Source organism: Carassius carassius, chromosome 44 (assembly GCF_963082965.1).
Source record: "Carassius carassius chromosome 44, fCarCar2.1, whole genome shotgun sequence".
In the NCBI taxonomy this organism is placed as follows: domain Eukaryota; kingdom Metazoa; phylum Chordata; class Actinopteri; order Cypriniformes; family Cyprinidae; genus Carassius; species Carassius carassius.
The window spans coordinates 23,702,684-23,721,627 of NC_081798.1; the positions used below are offsets into that span (position 1 = coordinate 23,702,684).

The 18,944-nt window shown below is 39.8% G+C and overlaps 1 protein-coding gene across 1 annotated transcript; it reads right to left on the minus strand.

Annotated features, from left to right (window-relative positions):
• Nucleotides 1–16,813: 16,813 nt before the first annotated feature.
• Nucleotides 16,814–18,623, minus strand: LOC132126625 (insulin-like growth factor-binding protein 5). Its single transcript, XM_059537998.1, has 4 exons — nt 18,138–18,623; nt 17,606–17,643; nt 17,189–17,308; nt 16,814–17,004 (listed from the first exon to the last, which is right to left on the minus strand). Exons 1-4 carry the CDS (start codon nt 18,472–18,474, stop codon nt 16,891–16,893), a joined length of 609 nt encoding a protein of 202 aa, XP_059393981.1. The 5' UTR covers nt 18,475–18,623; the 3' UTR covers nt 16,814–16,890.
• Between the last annotated feature and the right edge of the window lie 321 nt (nt 18,624–18,944).

An 18,944-nucleotide genomic window follows, 5' to 3' on the forward strand; every position in this document is an offset into this window, starting at 1 on the left:
GTTCAAATACGGAGGGGCCGGGACATTTTCTCTTGTAAAGCCCTGGTGGATTCTGGCGCAGAAGGTAATTTTTTGGATTGTGGGACAGCGTCTAAGCTGGGTATTCTTGCAGTCCCACTTAGTCCACGTATCTCAGTCAGTGCCCTCTGTGGTCAGTCGCTTCCACCCATCACCCATGCCACTGAGTCGGTGAGTCTTATCACTTCAGGCAACCACACTGAGACCATTTCTTTTTTTATTTGACTGATTTCCCTTTGGCTCCTGTGGTTTTGGGTCACGCCTGGCTAGTGTTACACAACCCCAATATAAACTGGCAACTAAGCACAGTCTCATCCTGGAGTGAATATTTTCATGCATCATGTTTGTTTTCTGCTTGCTCTTCTGTGTCTTGTTCTGTGTTGCAGGATTAACATGTGGATCTGTTAAACGTGCCCGCGGAGTATCTTGACCTGAAGGGAGTGTTCAGTAAGTCCCGGGCTGCTTCTCTTCCTCCACATTGTCCTCATGATTGTGCAATAGATTTAGGCCCAATCCCAATTCTATTTTGTACCCCTTCCCCTTACCCTACCCCTCCACCTACCCCTTCCCCTTGTCCCTTGAAACAGAGTGTCAAGGGGTAGGGGAAAAAATATTCCCCTAAGGACTGGGACACCACTACTATGCCATCACACGTCATTATTCGTCGTCTAGCTCTTACAATACACACATATACTAGTGTGCTGCTGGTGTGCATTGAGCCTTTAATTATCATTCTGTATTAATGAGCTGCTTACTGACACACACACGTATCGGAAATCGCGCAGCTCACACATCCAGAAGAAAATAAACTTGTCAATGCTGTCCACGACTCTTATTAAATACAGTTTAAATACTGAATCGCTACATTATATTTTCCAGTGACGAGAGGATATAATCGCTGTTTATAAGTGAACTCACTCTAAAAAGATAAACGCACAGACGTGAATACACAACTTCCAATTCTCTCTCTCTCTCTTTCTCTTTCTAATAGGCAATATTTGAGAAAATGGTTTAGCGATTTCTAATTATTGGGGGGATTAGCCCCCATCAATGCTACGGCAGTTATCACCCTGATCAGACATATGCTGTGGCACTATCATGCAGTCTGTAATGATATGACGTTAGCAAATATTAGCGATTTTTTTTTTTTTTTTGCAAACATTTCTTTGAGTAACATGACCGTTAATATGAACTCACAATTGAATGTAACATAAAACAAATGATTACTTTAAATTACGTTAAAATCTTTATTTATGCAAAAAAAGCTTACATTTATGTGTCTTTTTGTTCGCTGTAGCAGCCATGTTGCCGAGATAATTCATACCCCTTCGTTTGAAGTGTGGTCCCGAAAAATCTTCATTTGAAGGGCTATCTGGCCCTTCCCCTACCCCTCCAACCAAAAGAGAATCGAGACACCCCTACCCTTTCACGTGAACACTCGAAACAGAGGGGTAGGGGAAAGGGGAAGGACTAAGGCGTAGAATTGGGATTGGGCCTTATTGTCAGGTACTTCTCCGCCTAAAGGAAGATTATACTCACTTTCCGGACCAGAGTGGGAGGCCATGGAGAAATATATTTCTGATTCTCTTGCAGCCAAGATCATCCGTCCTTCTTCTCCTGCAGGTGCGGGATTTTTTTTGTGGAAAAGAAAGATGGTTCCCTGCGTCCTTGTATCGACTATTGAGGGTTGAATAGTATTGTGGTAAAGAATACCTACCCTTTGCTGTTGATGTCTTCAGCCTTCGAGAGTATGCAGGGTGCTTCCTTTTTCACAAAATTGGATCTTCGCAATGCCTATCATTTGGTTCGCATAAGAAAGGGGGATGAATGGAAGACCGCTTTTAATACCTCCAGGGGGCATTTTGAGTATCTTGTTCATGCTGTTTGGGCTCTCTAATGCTCCCGCGGTCTTCCAGGCACTAGTCAATGATGTGCTGAGAGACATGGTCGATCAGTTCATATATGTCTACCTGGATGACATTTTGATATTTTCTCATTCTTTCCAGGAAAATGTTCAGCACGTCAGGGTAGTGCTTCAGAGGCTACTAGAGAATGGGCTTTTTGTCAAGGCAGATAAATGCATTTCTCATGCACAATCTGTTTCTTTTCTAGGGTACATCGTATCATCCGAGGGATTACACATGGATACCAACAAAGTTCAGGTTGTGGTAGATTGGTCAACCCCAGATTCCTGCAAGGCCCTGCAGAGGTTTCTGGGCTTTGCCAATTTTTACCGGCGTTTTATTCGCAATTACAGCCAGCTAGCCGCCCCTTTGACTGCCTTGACCTCCCCCCAAGATGATGTTCAGGTGGTCTAGCTTGGCGGAAGCCGCGTTCTGCAAATTAAAGAGTTGCTTTGTTTCAGCTCCCATCCCTGACCCCTTCCGTCAGTTCGTGGTGGAGGTCGATGCGTCAGAGGTGGGGGCTGGTGCGGTTCTTTCCCAGCGTTCTTCCGCGGATGGTAAGGTTCACCCTTGTGGATATTATTCTCATCATTTTTCTCCTGCTGAATGACATTGGTAATAGAGTTGCTGGCAGTTAAGCCCGCTTTGGAAGAATGGCGTCATTGGTTGGAGGGTTCGGAGGAACCTTTTATGGTCTGGACCGGTCATAAGAACCTCGAATACATCAGTTCTGCTAAAAGGTTAAATTCTTGGTAGGCTCGGTGGGCCTTATTTTTCAGTCATTTTTGTTTTTCAATTTCTTATCGTCCAGGTTCTAAGAACATTAAACCTGATGCCATGTCCCGTATTTTTGATAAATCTGATGCCCGTTGTCTCCCGAGTCTATCATGCCACATGACATCGTGGTATTTGGTATGACTTGGGAGATCGAGTCGAAGGTCTGTAGGGCCTTAGAAGGGGTAACGCCTCCGCCTGGATGCCCACCGAATAGTTTATATGTGCCAGAGGAATTACGGTCCGAGGTCATCCGTTGGGACCATTGTTCCAAAGTAGCTTGTCATCCAGAGGTAAATCCCACAGTATTTCTTGTGAAACAGCGGTTCTGGTGGCACTCTATGACCCGGGATATACGTCATTTTGTTTTGGCTTGCTCTTGAATTTTGTCGTTTTTTTTTTTTTTTGGGCGCACCAAGGCCCAGGCCGATCACCACCAGTCTGAGCCACCCGTTTACGCCGTTGGTCAAAAAGTGTGGCTTTCATCTAAAGATATTCCTCTCCGTTCCATCTGTAAGAAGCTTGCTCCCAAATTTATCGTCCCGTTTACTGTCACCAAGATTATTAGTCCAGTGGCAGTCCGCCTCAAACTTCCTCTTCCTCCGCCTTCCTTCCTCCTGTACAGGATAATTCATCCCATCTTCCATGTCTCCAAATTAAAGCCCATTTTTCCTGTCACCATTAATCCGCCTGTCCCAGTTCCCCCACCGCTGCGACTCGTAGATGGGGGACTCACTTATTCGGTAAAACGTATTGTGGACTCGAGGCGGAGGGGACGCGGATTTCGGTACCTGGTGGACTTGGAGGGTTACGGTCCGGAGGAGAGGAATTCGGTTCCTGCTAGGGACATGTTGGATCATTCGCTTATCGATGATTACAATCGCCATGTAGGTTCCTCTGGAAGCACCAGGAGGCGCTCCTAGGAGGAGGGGTACTGTCACGGTTCATAGATCTGTGTGTTCATTCAGCATGTCTGTTTTCTTGTTGTCTGTCTGATTGCTCATTCAGCATTGCTCCGGCAATCATTGGGCTGATGAGCTAATCAGCGTGGCTGCACCTGATGCTGGTTCTATCCTGTCTTTATCTGTCTTGTGGTTGTTACTGATTTACTGTTTTCATGTTCTTTTACGTGACACCATCACATTCTATTCCTCATGTGTTGAATTTATTTGACCATTTTGGATCTCTCTCTGGGTTAAAAATTAATTGAAGTCATGTCGACTTCCCCTCAATTCTAAAATTGATTCCATTTCCCTTTCTGTATCTATTCCATTGGTTTAAAACCTGAATTACTTTGGGATAGATGATTTTCCTTCCTTGTAGGAAATTCTCTCAAAAAACTATAATAGTATTCTAGCCAAAGTATCCACAGATTTGGAAAATTGGTCTCGTCTTCCTACTTCTCTTCAGGCTCATATATCGGTGATTAAAATGAATATTTTCCCATGTCTTTATTTTCTTCCATTATTCCTCTCGCCCCACCGGTTGGCTACTGAAACAAACTTGATGCATGTTTCACGGTATATATGGGATAGGAAAAGCCCTCGTATTAAACTGGCTACATTACAATGAAGCAAAAAAAGTTGGGTTAAAGGAATAATATCAGGAGTATCTACTGATGTTTAAGTTGAAATGATTAAGAAAAAGTTCACTGGAGTGACAGTGTTTGACATGAAACAGTTGAAGTGTAATAGAAACAATGAAGAAATGGACAGTACCTCAGTCATGATTCACTTTGATGAAAATAAGCTACCTAGCAAAGTCTTCTTAGGGTTTGTAAGTTATATGGTCAGGCCATATGTTCCTCCTCCTCTGAGATGCTATACATGCCAAAGGTATGGACATGTGGCGGCAGTTTGCAGAGGTAAACAGAGATGTGCAAGATGTGGGGATGAGCATGAATGGTAAATGTGGGGAAGAAATTAGCCCCAAATGCTGTAATTGCGGAGGGGAACACAGTGTGGGATACGGAGGATGTAAGGTGAGGAAGCAGGCGGCGCAAGTTCAGACGGTCAGAGTCAATGAAGGGATATCGTATTCTGAAGCACTAAAGAAGGTCGGAAAGAAGAATGAAGTCGGGAGTAGTAGGGTACCATTACCTGAACAAAAAATGAAAAGCAAACCTGAGGACAAGAGAGCGATATCAAAAATAACAGACAAAGTGTCATCTGTGTCGTTTATGGCAGAGGTTGTCAACTGTTCTGCTCAAACTGATAGCCGGACAGAAAAAATCAAGATAATAATCAAAGCAGCTGAAAAGTATTTTGAGATAAAGGTTATTTTGGTAGACATGATAAATGAAAATCTAAAAGTATATGTAACAAGCTCACAATCAGGATGTGGTGGATCTTAATAATGGTATTTATAATTTTACAGTGGAATGCCAGAAGTCTTATTGCAAATGGTCAAGAATTTAAGGAATATATATCCAAGAAAGAAAGCTGCCCAGATATAATATGTATACAAGAAACTTGGCTTAAGCCACAGTTTAATTTTACTTTACAGGGATATACAATAATTCGGAAAGATAGGAAACAAGGGAATGGAGGCGGGGTAGCTACTTTCATTAAACAAAGAAATGGGTTTAGAAATACTGTAAGAGATGTGGAGCTAGAGGTAGTAGTTGTGGAAGTATGGGAAGGGAAACAAAGTTATAAAGTAATTAATTTCTACAATCCATGTGAGAAGTTGAGTTTAAATGTGTTGGAAAATATTGGTGGCAATATAGGGAATAAAGTGATTTGGTGTGGTGATTTTAACACACAGCATGTTGTGGGGGAGCAACAAAAATGATTTGAATTGGTCAATTGTTGAGAATATGCTTGATTGGGGAAGGTTAGTATGCATTAATGATGGAAGTAATAGAAGAATGGATGTTAATCATGGGTGTGATTCAGCATTAGATTTAATGTTAGTGTCTGAAAATTTTGCTGGAAAGTGTGAATGGAATATAATAAATCAAAGTACTATAGGAAGGGATAATTTTCCTATTGTTGTTAAAATTGGGGTGTACATAACAAAAGTGGAAGTGGTGAGAAATCCAAGATGGAAGTTTAAGACTGCTGAATGGGGGAATCTTTAAAGAACTGGGTCAGAATAAAACGGATGAAATTAACTATTTGGATATGGGTGTAGATGAGTTAAGTAATAAAATACGTGATGTACTTAGAAATACAGCAGAGGAGGCAATTGGCAAAAACAAATCTAAAAACAAAAGAAAAGCGGTCCCATGGTGGAATGAAAAATACAGTGAATTAGTTTGTAACAGAAATAAAGCTCTTAGGAAAGCAAGAAAATCGCTAGTGTTCACTGATTTTATTAATTCTAAAAGAGCTCAGGCAATATTGAGGAGAGAAATTAGAAGAGCAAAGAAAAATTTTTGGAGAGAGTTTTGCAATAGAATTAAATGAAATAAAATTAATGAACTGTGGGGTATGATCAGGAAGGTGGGAGGAATTCAGAGGAATACTAGCATTCCGGTGTTAATTGACAACAATATTGCAGTAACTGATAGTGATAAAGCTGAAATATTAGTGGAGACACTTGTTAAGGTTCATAGTAATGCGAATGTATCAGAGGACATGAGGAGGTACAGGGAACAGTGTGTGATGGATAATACTCCCATATCTGGAAAAAAGAATCCAGATGGAGGCACGCTAGATTCAGATTTCACATCATATGAGATTAAAAGAGCATTGGTGGGGATTAAACAGACTTCTCCTGGTAAAGATGATATTTGTTATGAGATGATTAAACATTTATCGGATGTGTCATTAAATAATATATTAGGACTCTTTAATATGGTTTGGGAAAGCACAGGGTTGTGGTGCAGATCGCCAAACCAGTAAAAGATCAGTATCAGACAATCAATTATAGACCCATATTTCTGACTTCTAATATTTGCAAACTTATTGAACGAATGCCCATGAGTAGATTGTCATATGTTATCGAGAGCAAGAACCTGTTTCCTGCATATCAGAGTGGTTTTCAGAAAGGGAGGAATACCATGGATTCAATTTTATGTTTGGAAAAATTAAAATTAAAATTAAAATAAATGTATTTATTTCTTGTCTCATTAGTGTTTATCGCAGTTGTCGTTGCTAGGAAACACTTGTTTGTTTACTGTGTTGAGACGTGCTGCGTTTGGTCTCGTACTCTATCGCTTACGTTGTCAGTGTTGTGCGCTTGCTTAGACCTTTGTTGTGATAAACAGTAAAGTACGTTCAGCTGAATTCAATTTCCGTTTTGTCGGGTTTAAAAAAGATTAGTATACCGCGGTAGCGGTTGCGGCAGCCCTCCAGTTAAGCCCTCCTCGTGTGAAGACCGAAGAGTGTAAAGACCATCGACTCTACCGTGCGACTCCACCGGGCAGGGACACCGACAGGGAATATAAGCATTGTTTCGATTAATCGTTGTTTTTTTGTTTATAACCAAGTCTTACTATGTGTTTCCAGATCCCTACTATCACTTCAACTCGCAAACCACACATCACACAATGTAGACAGCGCAATCTTAACAACCTGCACACTTTGCCTATATCTGCTAATACACTACTTTCTTTTTCTATTGGTCTCTGGAATTGCCAGTCTGCTGTAAATAAAGCCGATTTCATTACTTCTATTATTAGTCATTCAAAGCTTAATCTCATGGCCCTAACAGAGACCTGGATCAAACCAGAGGACACTGCTACACCTGCAACACTCTCCAATAATTTCTCATTTTCCCACTCCCCCCGTTTGACTGGAAGAGGTGGAGGTACTGGTCTGCTCATCTCTAATGATTGGATATTTAATCATTTACCATCTTTGGGTATCAACAGCTCCTTTGAATCTCATTCAGTTACTGTTACCTACCCTTTTAAAATACATTTTGTAGTTGTCTATCGACCCCCAGAACCACTGGGTAACTTTTTGGATGAATTAGATGTGTTGCTCACAACCTTTTCTGAGGATGGTACTCCCCTAGTTATGCTTGGAGATTTCAACATCCATCTAGATAAACCTCTGTATGCTGATTTCCACACTCTGCTTGCCTCTTTTGATCTCAACCGAGTGTCAACTACTGCTACTCACAAATCAGGCAACCAACTGGACCTTATTTATACATGACACTGCTCTACTGATCATGTTGTGGTTACTCCACTGCACATGTCGGATCACTTCCTCCTCACTCTTAACCTCAACATGGTCCCTGACACTTCACTTACCCCTCCACATGTCATCTTTCGACGTAACCTACACACACTTTCACCCTTCCGGCTTTCTGCAATGGTTTCATCTTCACTTCCTTCCTCTAAACTGTTTGCATCTTTGGATGCTAACAGTGCTACTGATACTTTCTGCTCCACTCTTACATCTTGTTTAGACACTGTTTGCCCCTTCTCTTCCAGGCTAGCCCGTAACACCCCTTCTGCCCCTTGGTTATCTGACGTTCTACGCGAACACTGTTCTAAGCTTGGAGCTGCTGAAAGGGTGTGGCGCAAATCCAGAAATACTACTGACCTTAATATGTATCAGTCACTCCTATATTCTTTCTCTGCTAATGTCTCCACTGCTAAAATGACATACTACCATAACAAAATTAACAATTCGTCTAACTCTCGCATGCTTTTTAAAACATTTTCCTCACTTCTTTGTCCTCCTCCTCCCCCTCCTGCTTCATCTCTAATATCTGAGGACTTTGCAACGTTTTTCATTAATAAAATTAAACACATTAGTGCACAATTTTCCACACCACAATCAGTCAAGCTCATATCACCAGCAAACTTACACTCATTTACATCCTTCTCTTCACTCTCTAAGGCAGAAATCTCAAAACTCATCCTTTCTAATCACCCTACAACTTGCCCGCTTGATCCTATTCCATCTCATCTCCTTCAAGCCATTTCTCCTGAAGTTGTACCTGCACTCACTCACATCATCAACACATCCCTCCACACTGGTGTTTTTCCCTCATCATTTAGACAGGCACGTTTAACTCCACTACTTAAAAAACCCAACCTCAATCCATCTCTTTTAGAGAACTACAGACCAGTTTCCCTTATCCTTTCATTGCAAAAACACTTGAACGAGCTGTGTTCAACCAAGTCTCTACATTTCTCACACACAACAACCTCCTTGACAGCAACCAATCTGGCTTCAGAAGTGGACATTCAACTGAGACTGCCTTGCTCTCAGTTTTTGAAGCTCTAAGACTGGCAAGAGCGGAATCCAAATCTTCAGTACTTATCCTGGTTGATCTGTCCGCTGCTTTTGACACGGTTAACCACCAGATCATCCTATCAACCCTACTGGCAAAAGGCATTTCAGGAACCACACTTCAATGGTTTGAGTCTTACCTATCAGATAGGTCCTTCAAAGTATCTTGGAGTGGTGAGGTTTCCAAGTCACAACATCTAACTACTGGGGTGCCTCAGGGCTCAGCTCTTGGACCACTTCTCTTCTCTGTCTACATGGCATCATTAGGTTCTGTCATTCAGAAACATGGCTTTTCATACCACTGCTATGCTGATGACACTCAACTCTACCTCTCATTCTATCCTGATGATCCGACGGTAGCTATTCGCATCTCAGCTTGTCTGACAGACATTTCTTCCTGGATGATGGACCATCACCTTCAACTCAACCTTGCCAAGACAGAACTGCTTGTGATTCCAGCAAACCCATCGTTTCATCACAATTTCACCATCAAGTTAGGCACATCAACCATAACTCCTTCAAAAACAGCTAGAAGCCTTGGAGTTATGATTGATGATCAGCTGACTTTCTCAGACCACATTGCTAAAACTGTCCGATCCTGCAGATTTACTTTATTCAACATCAAGAAGATCAAGCCCTTTCTTTCGGAACATGCTGCACAACTCCTTGTTCAAGCTCTTGTTCTGTCCAGGCTGGACTATTGCAATTCCCTCTTGGCAGGTCTTCCAGCCAATTCTATCAAACCTTTACAATTAATTCAGAACGCAGCAGCAAGATTAATTTTTAATGAGGGCCAATTGAGGGGTAGGCGAAACCGAAGTGGTGGCCAACAAATCGACTATAAGTACAGAACCAAAATGATAATGCCGCATTCCAGGCAACCCGTAACCCGTGTTTTTCCAACCTTCTACCCGTGAAAGTGCACTGGAACAGCAGTCAAACCCGTGACTTCCCACCCGTGAACTCGTACTAGATAGATGTACTCCGAGTTACGAACTCTGACGTCACATAGCCTGCGAAACAACAATGGCAGCCTCTGCGGATAATATTGCCTATGGATGCAGTGTTTACGCAAGTGGTGCACGTTGAAAAAACGATTTTAGGACAATATAACATTGCAATAAAATTAATAATCTAGCTACAATTGCTTGCGCTCAGGAAGTTTGGCGTGACTTGCCTGGAACGCTATAAAGTCATGAGTCGTGGTTTGAAATCGTGACTTACGGGCTCAAAAACCTGCCTGGAACGCAGCATAAGTTAACATGATGAATGAGATACAGCTGAATGAGATGAGACTTGATTGTCAAAGCAAAGGGTGATGGGAACTGAAGTCCAGGGAAACAAACAACAACCAAGAAGTGTGCCCTCTGATGGCCTTACATGGGCACAACACACAGACATTGACAGAAACTCAGTATGTCATCGGCACCTTGCACTAAAGGGGCAAGCAACACTTTGGTTAAAAATTATAAAGAAAAAAATACATTTTTGAGTAGTTTTGCCTATTGTCATGAGACTGATCTCAAGACAATCCGCTTATGCCAAGAACATCGATACCAATTATGCAATAATCAGTCAAACTTCTCTGCAATTTATATTTTCTTTTTTTAAACCTACTATTTCAAACTCAGAACGCTGGTCTGGGGGTGGGTTGTTTCTTGCATAGCCAGACCTTCAGACTGATGACTGTAGGTCTGGAATTCATGGCAGTTTTCATTGTCAGTTGTCAAACAGCCAATCACATTTTGTTTCATTCAGCGTCACGTTTCGAGCATGGAAATGTTGCCACAATAACAGACTGGTGTGTAAAACTCTGACATATTTGTAAGATTCTATGCCGCAAACTTTAAATATTTCACATATTTTTGAAACTCCAGTGTTTAGTTGATCCTGATAAGTGCACGTTGTCACAGATGTAAACAAGCTTTCGAGAGGGGGTTTGGTTTCAAGACATCTTTGTTTCCAGACAGAACGTTAAAAAATGCAACACGCATGTCTCCCAAAAATCCTGTAAAATTAATTCAGTACGATGACGACTTCGACACTCCTGAAGTGTTTCCACTTTTATGTCCCATATGCATCAGATGTTTAGACAGCGGGTGAGTAACTCATTTTTGTGAATTATTAACCTTCTGGAAAGTATGTTCATTAACTGTACATGTACTCAAAACTTTGTAGGGGCTCCTTTTGCTTTAATTACTGCCTCAATTCTGCATGGCATGGAGGTGATCAGTTTGTAGCACTTCTGAGGTGGTATGGAAGCCCAGATTTCTATAACAGTGGCCTTCAGCTCATCTGCATTTTTTGGTCTCTTGTTTCTCATTTTCCATTTTGACAATACCACTTAGATTCTCTATGGGATTCAGGTCTGGTGAGTTTGCTGGCCAATCAAGCACACCAACACCATGGTCATTTAACCAACTTTCGGTGCTTTTGGCAGTGTGGGCAGGTGCCAAATCCTGCTGGAAAATTAAATCAGCATATTCAGAAAGCTGGTCAACAGATGGAAGCATGAAGTGCTCCACAATTTCTTGTTAAAGGAGTGCAGTTACTTTGGTTTTTAAAAAACACAATGAACCAGCACTAGCAGATGACATTGCACCCCAAATCATCACAGACTGTGGAAACTTAACACTTGACTTCAAGCAACTTGGGCTATGAGGTTTTCCACCCTTCCTCCAGTCTCTAGGACCTTGGTTTCCAAATGAAATACAAAACTTGCTCTCATCTGAAAACATGACTTTGAACCAGATGGAAAAATGCAGTTTTACAAATGCTAGAAACGTGGCTTACTAAGGAAAGACTGCTATCAAATAGCACACCTAGGTTCCTAGCTGATGAAAAAGAATTGACAGAGCAGCCATCAAGTCTTAGACCGTGTTCTATGTTAATACATGCAGAGTTTTTAGGTGCTATTATTAACAACTCAGATTTTTTAGAATTTAGCAGTAAGAAATTACTCGTCATTACCAGTTTTTTATATCGACTATGTATTCCATTAGTTTGTCAAATTGGTGTGTTTCACCGGGCCGCGAAGAAATATAGAGCTGAGTATCATCAGCATAACAGTGAAAACTAACACCATGTTTCCTGATGATATTTCCCAAGGGTAACATATAAAACAGATGATCGATATGATACCTCTTCATTCACTGCTACGAATTGATGGCTGAACAAAGCCAACAAAGTGTTCAAGTCTATGCAAAAGAAAGTTGTGGTCAATAGTGTCAAATGCAGCACTAAGATTCAATAGAACTAATAAAGAGATACAACCATGATCAGATGATAAGAGCAGGTCATTTGTAACTCTAAGGAGAGCAGTCTCAGTACTATGATACGGTCTAAATCCTGACTGGAAATCCTCACAGATACCATTTTTCTCTAAGAAGGAATATAATTGCGAGGATACTACCTTTTCTAGTATCTTAGACAGAGAAGGGAGATTCGAGATCAGTCTATAATTAACTAGTTCTTTGGGGTCAAGTTGTGTTTTTTTTTTTTGATGAGAGAAGAAAAGTAATCGGATATAGCAGTTTTTAATGCTTTTCTGTAGGATAGATTACTTTCCCGCAAAGCAATACGAAATACCTCTAGTTTTGTTTTCCTCCAGCAGCGCTCCATTTTCCAGACTGCTCTCTTTAGGGTGCGAGTATGCTCATTATACCATGGTGTCAGACTGGTTTTCTTAACCTTCCTTAAGCGTAAATGGAAAACTGTATTTAAAATGCTAGTTAAGAGAGAGTCCATAGTTTTTGCCACATCAAGTTGTTCTGAGGTTTTGGATATGTTAAGGAATTCGGATACATCAGGAAGATAACTTAAAAAGCAGTCTTTTGTGGTAGAAGTGATGGTTCTACCATACTTGTAACAAGAAGTAGAATTTACAACTTTGGCTATATGAAGTTTGCACAAAACTAAATAATGATCTGAGATATCATAACTTAGCTGCATAATTTCAACACCATCAACATCAATTCCATGTGCCAGTATTAAATCTAGAGTATGATTTCAAAAATGAGTAGGTCCTGAAACGTGTTGTATAACCCCAATAGAGTTCAGAATGTCTATAAATGCTGATCCCAATGCATCTTTTTCATTATCAACATGGATATTAAAATCACCAACTATTAAAACTTTATCCGCAGCCAGAACTAACTCGGATGTAAAATCACCAAACTCTTTAATAAAGTCAGTATGGTGCCCTGGTGGCCTGTATACAGTAGCCAGTACAAACATCACAGGGGATTTATCATTAACATTTGTTTCTCTTACCATACCTTAGCCCAGGTAAGATGTCTCAGGAGTGGCTTAACAAGTGGAAAACGACAACTGTAGCCGATTTCCTTGACATGTCTGTGTGTGGTGGCTCTTGATGCCTTGACCCCAGTCTCAGTGCATTCCTTGTGAAGTTCACTCAAATTCCTGAATCGATTTTGCTTGACAATCCTAATAAGGCTGCGGTTCTCTAGATTGGTTGTGCATCTTTTTCTTCCACACCTTTTCCTTCCACCCAACTTTCTGTTAACATGCTTGGATACAGCACTCTGTGAACACCCAGCTTCATTGGCAATGAATGTTTGTCGCTTACCATTGAATCAGTGCGAACAAAAGCGTAGCTAGTGTGAAAGTGAGCCATTTTATCAGAGCAATATTGTCAACGTCAGCGAGTATTGGCATTAGATTATTATTATTATTATTATTATTATTATCTAATGGCATCAATAAAGCTTACCCGCAAAGAAGTGTTGGGACTTCTATTCGCGGACCCTGATTCTGAAGGGGAATATCTGGTCGTAGTGTTCCTGACTAAATTAGCAGGCGTGTTAGTGTTGCGAGGAACGAGGCGGGAGATTTTTACCGCGCTAGACATGTAGCTTTGTCTTCTGACTGTGTGCCTCTCCGCAATCATGGGGACAGTATTGTAGTGGAGACTTTGTCAAATGCCACTGGGTATTTTAGACGAGGTCGAAGTATGCATAGGACAGTTAGGGGGCAACGTAGAGGCAGGGTGGGGAGTCGCAATGACAATGACAGTAGTTCGTGCGGTGCACACTCAGCGCGTGCGCGAGGCAGATCTGGCACGATGTGACACGGAGCATAGCTTTTTGAACTAAACAGGTCTTGTCTACTTGTGTGTCATATGAATAGTATAAATGTGCCCCATACATGGAATTAGATTGCCTGCTGTATGTAGTAAATTGAAAATCTCTACTGCAAAAGGCCAACCTCTACAGGCATTCGGTTTGTTTCTACCATTTATTAGTAATGATTTACACAGTTTGTTTACTAATTACTATTCACCTGAGCATTCAGTATTGTGCAATACAGCATACAGAAGGTGAGGGACATTTTGGGGGGATAGAAATGCTGCATTTTATCATTTAAACGTGACCTTTCATGAAAATACTATAATTCAAGATGGCCGCCGCCATATGACGTCATAATATGCAAATTATATGGAAAAATGTAATCCCAACATAAACATTTGGTCATCCTTAATATTTCTATAATTGACAGAAAGTCTCTATCTTTTATCATTTTTAAGATATAGCCTTTTGAAATTAAGATGTCAAAATCGAACGTTTTAGGAAAAAACCTCTGGCGCCTAAAGGGTTAAATGTGATCCAAAATCATCACAATTAAAAGAACCAAAGGCTTAAACTCCTTCAGTCTGGGTGCACTGAATTGATTTAATACACAAGTTTCACAATTTGAGTTGAATTACGGAAATAAATGATTAATTTTTCATGACATTCTAATTTATTGAAATGCACCTATATTTGTTTTTTAATAACTAAAGGCCATGAAGTAAAAATAGCACATGTGTGCACCAGACAAGCAATTGCTACTGAAACAAATAGGAGAGCTAACTGATAGCTCTCTCTGCAGACCTCCCTGGTACTTTGTATATATGCTACTAGTGTTTTCCCTAAACTAATACCGAAATAGGTCACAATCTTTTCATCTTTAAGATGTCTATTTGATGTCTACGTATTTTGAAGTACGTTTTAATTTGGAGAACACATTTTGTTTAGAATGTTTGCAATATTATATACATTTGCAAATATGCCTCTAAAACAACTGTAAATGTAAAAAATAAAAGTTTAGAATGTATGAAAGCTGGTCTTTTAAGGGGTTTGTCAGATGTTTGTACAAAAATGCTTTCCAGATTAATTAATCTTTAACAGATTGAGATGTATAGGCTATGTTCTTACTGAGAGAGTGTCTGTGGTGGATGTGCCTTGTGAAACTGAAGCTACTGAGGCTTCTTACTCAATTGAAGTTCACATTACATTATCAGATTCAAGTGTGAACTGTTCACGTCTTGAACTGACCTGAATACGCAAATCAACAACAAAGAATGCATGCAGCACACTGTCATGCACAAGTGACTGAAATCAGTGTTTACGTGTTCATTTATAAGACGATGTGCAGTGAACACCAACAGATTCATGAGCAGGCAATAAGGAAGACGAAACTGAGGATAAAAACAAAAAAAAAATCTATTATTTCTGATACTATCTCTGAAGTTTTGCTTGTATATATAGACTTATATCAGACCTCACTGTTCCTCCATTGACCACCATCATGGCTGTCTTCTTTATTAATTGAGTGACCAAAGAACTACTGGTAATGGTACGTTAATCGTTTCGAACGTTGGTGTTCAAATGTAATGTTGGTGTTATTCTGTCTGTTGTAAATTCAAATTAAACTAAACTTGTCTTTAACTTGTCTGATTGAAATAAAGTGTTCCAATTTCTTTATTTGAGCAATATGTTCCACACGCACGCACGTATGTACGTACATACGCACACACGCACGGCACGCATGCACGCACACACACACACACACACACACACCCTAAATATTCCCCTTACAAAAAACCTGTTTGCATTGTTACACTTTTAGCTAAACATCTTGTACTATTTTATTTTTTATTTTTTCTTGTGGGGACTGCAGGCCATTGGTCATTTGGACTTTTGGTCCCCACAATGTAGGATAAACAAGTACACACACATACACAGAGAGATACATAAAGAGGGTTTACTTTGTGTCAGTAAGAAAGAAAGAAAGAAAGAAACGTCCATTTTTCAGGGTAGCAGGCTGAGGTATTTTAGGGACAATTTTGCAAAATTCAGATAAGCTTTACAGATCTTTATTGGAAAGGTTTTAAACAATATTTTTCGTACTTGTTCAATGAATTATAAACAATATAAATAATTATTGCACATGCACTTGTGGAACAGTCCTTAAAACCCTAACAGTTTACAGGCTGAAGGCAATCAAGGTCACAGTTACAATAACTAAAGGACAGTAAAGAAACCTTTCTACTGACTCTGGGGGAAAAAAAATAAAAATAAAATACACCCAGAGTCCTGCTGCAGGGAGGCATGAGGGCTACGAACGTGGCCAGAGAAATACACTGCAATGTCTGTAATGTAAGACACATAAGGCAATGCTACAGGGAGATAGAACAGGTGATGGTCTTTGCAGTGGCAAACCATGTGCAACCATGTGTGCCCCTAAATGTGTTCAAGAACTTTCAAATGTCTTGGTGGAGGTGTGTGTTGTAACAGTGGGGCAACATCTCACAGCAAAAACCAGCAAATCAGTTGCAGAACATGAGAATGTGTAGCACTGTAGTACTTAAAGCTGTTAAGAAAGTTATTGAAAATAAAGACAGTTGAATTCAGAAGGATGTTTCCATTTTGCTGAGTTTATATGTAAAAAGAATGGACAATTAATATATTAATTAATTATATTAATACATAAGCAGTTAACATGTATGCAACATAAATATAAGTAATTTGAAAATAAAATAAAATACTGTACTGTCTTTACTGCATAGTTCATAAATTTCAAATCAGACAGCACATTAGTTACATTTACTCAGGGAGTATATTATCGTTTTTTCTGTCATCTCTTTTGCTGACTCTCTCTCAGTCCCCACTAAACAGGTCCATATTTACATCAGATGTCAAGTTGTATCACAATTTTCAGGCACTGTTACATGAGATAGTTCCATCACTCCTTTTACGGGATGAAATTTTTGATCCTTTCTCATCAACACACCAGCAATGTCCTCTTTGCATTCCTCTTGATGACCGACACTGTTTTTAAGAATGTCAAAAAGAAGGTATGAAATACATTATTGTTTATAGAGAATAGATAACATTGTTACAATGTACATCATGACCTCATACAGATTTACAAATGGATTTACAAAACTTTTCAAGAACCATGGGAACTGTTTTAACAGAAGGTTCCACAACACATTTTGTGTACTCTACACACCTGTTTCTTCCTGAAGAACCCTTGTCTGTCACAGTTGGGGATGTAGATGTCCGGAATTGAATGAATAATTGTGAGCTCTATACTTTGGAGGACTGTGTTTAGAAGTTTGCGACAAGGCCCCTACAGGATGAAATTACAGCAGCAAAACACATAATAAATAGAAGTTTTCCTGTGGCTCAGTGGTAGAGCTATGCGTCAGCCCTGCAAAAAGGTTGTGGGTTCAATTCCTGGGGTACACACATCATACTGGTAAAAAAAAAAAAAAACTATATATATATAGCCTGAATGCACTGTAAATTGCTTTGGATAGAAGCGTATGCTAAATGTAAAAAATGTTTTGATTTCTGACTACAATCAGACAGGAACACTAGATAAATATTTACATAGAACAGTAATTTACTGAGTCAAAAATTTTACCTTTTCAAAATTGTCTTCATTGCTTGATGGATGATAATCTGAAATAATAATATGTGTAGTTTTAATATGATTGCAGTATAGCTTTAGTTCAATTGAACGGCAGATACTGTAAGTGGTTGTACTAAAAATATTAATTCAGGACAAAGGATCAAAAATTACATGGACTGTAAAATGAAGTAACAGATAATCTGAAAACATACAAACTATATTCTTACCGTAATAGAAAAAATATCATACCCTTATATTGTACAAGATGAGCATTTTGCAGTACGTTTGCTGGTTTCTTATCCCTTTTAAACATGCAAAAACTAATTTAAAAGTATTTTAGCAATGTGTTGGTGGATTATAAATCATTTTACACTTCCAAGTGAAAAATTCTACATTTTATGTGAAGTGTATTTACTTTCTTTCTAGTGTACTGTATACATCTACATGCACAACTTTTGGGTTTAGTTTGTTTAGGTTAGTCAGTTACTCAAAATGTAACCAGACAAAATCAATTTAAGAGATGCACAGAGATCAGTCCTCTTACCTGTAGGTGGATGGATGTCAGTAAAGGTAATTTTGATGTTTTTGCAGACCCCTCGTCCCTGAAGCAGTGCCTGAAGGGGACTTTGCTCTCCAAGAGGAGGGATACACCGAAGACCCTGAGCACACGGTAGAGTGTAAACCCCACAGGGTTCACCTAATGCCAACACAGATGTGATCTCCTCCCCTGATAAACGCTCACCTCTGTGGGCCTTGGATTCCCCTGAGGGCCCATTACACAATGTACAGATATTCTTTAAGCCTAATACAAGGGAGTTGGAGCCATATAGGCTGAGTTGAATGATAACCATAAGTGTTAGTAAATAATGTAAAGCAACCATCTTTGTCCAATTTAGAAAACCTCAGCAGATCAAGAGCAGCAGTTTTTTTTCTTTTTTTAATTTCTGTGAATGGTCTTCTCTCTTCCGCTTCTTTTTTTGCTATTGATGTCCCTCTTTAATATTCAGTGGAAGAACTATGGATGTGCAGGAGAAATCAGGTGTTAAAAAGAGAGTAATTGGATAATTTTTGCCCAAAAAATGCAACATGGGCTGCTTTTAAAGAGCTGAGATTGTTTAGGGGTGGGAGGCTGAAAGAGCAGCATATGCTGGGCGTTAGATAAAAGGTGGAGTTACTTTATAACTGAATTCCTCCCATTTCTGCCACAGCTCCATTTCAAAAGTTATATCCAAATTGAGCTGGTTTGAATTCATGAATTATCTGAACACTGATCCACTGATGCATATAAAGAATGGGGATGCTAATGGATAGCTTTCTCTAGGTGTAATATAACTCCTTGGTGCCAACCCCA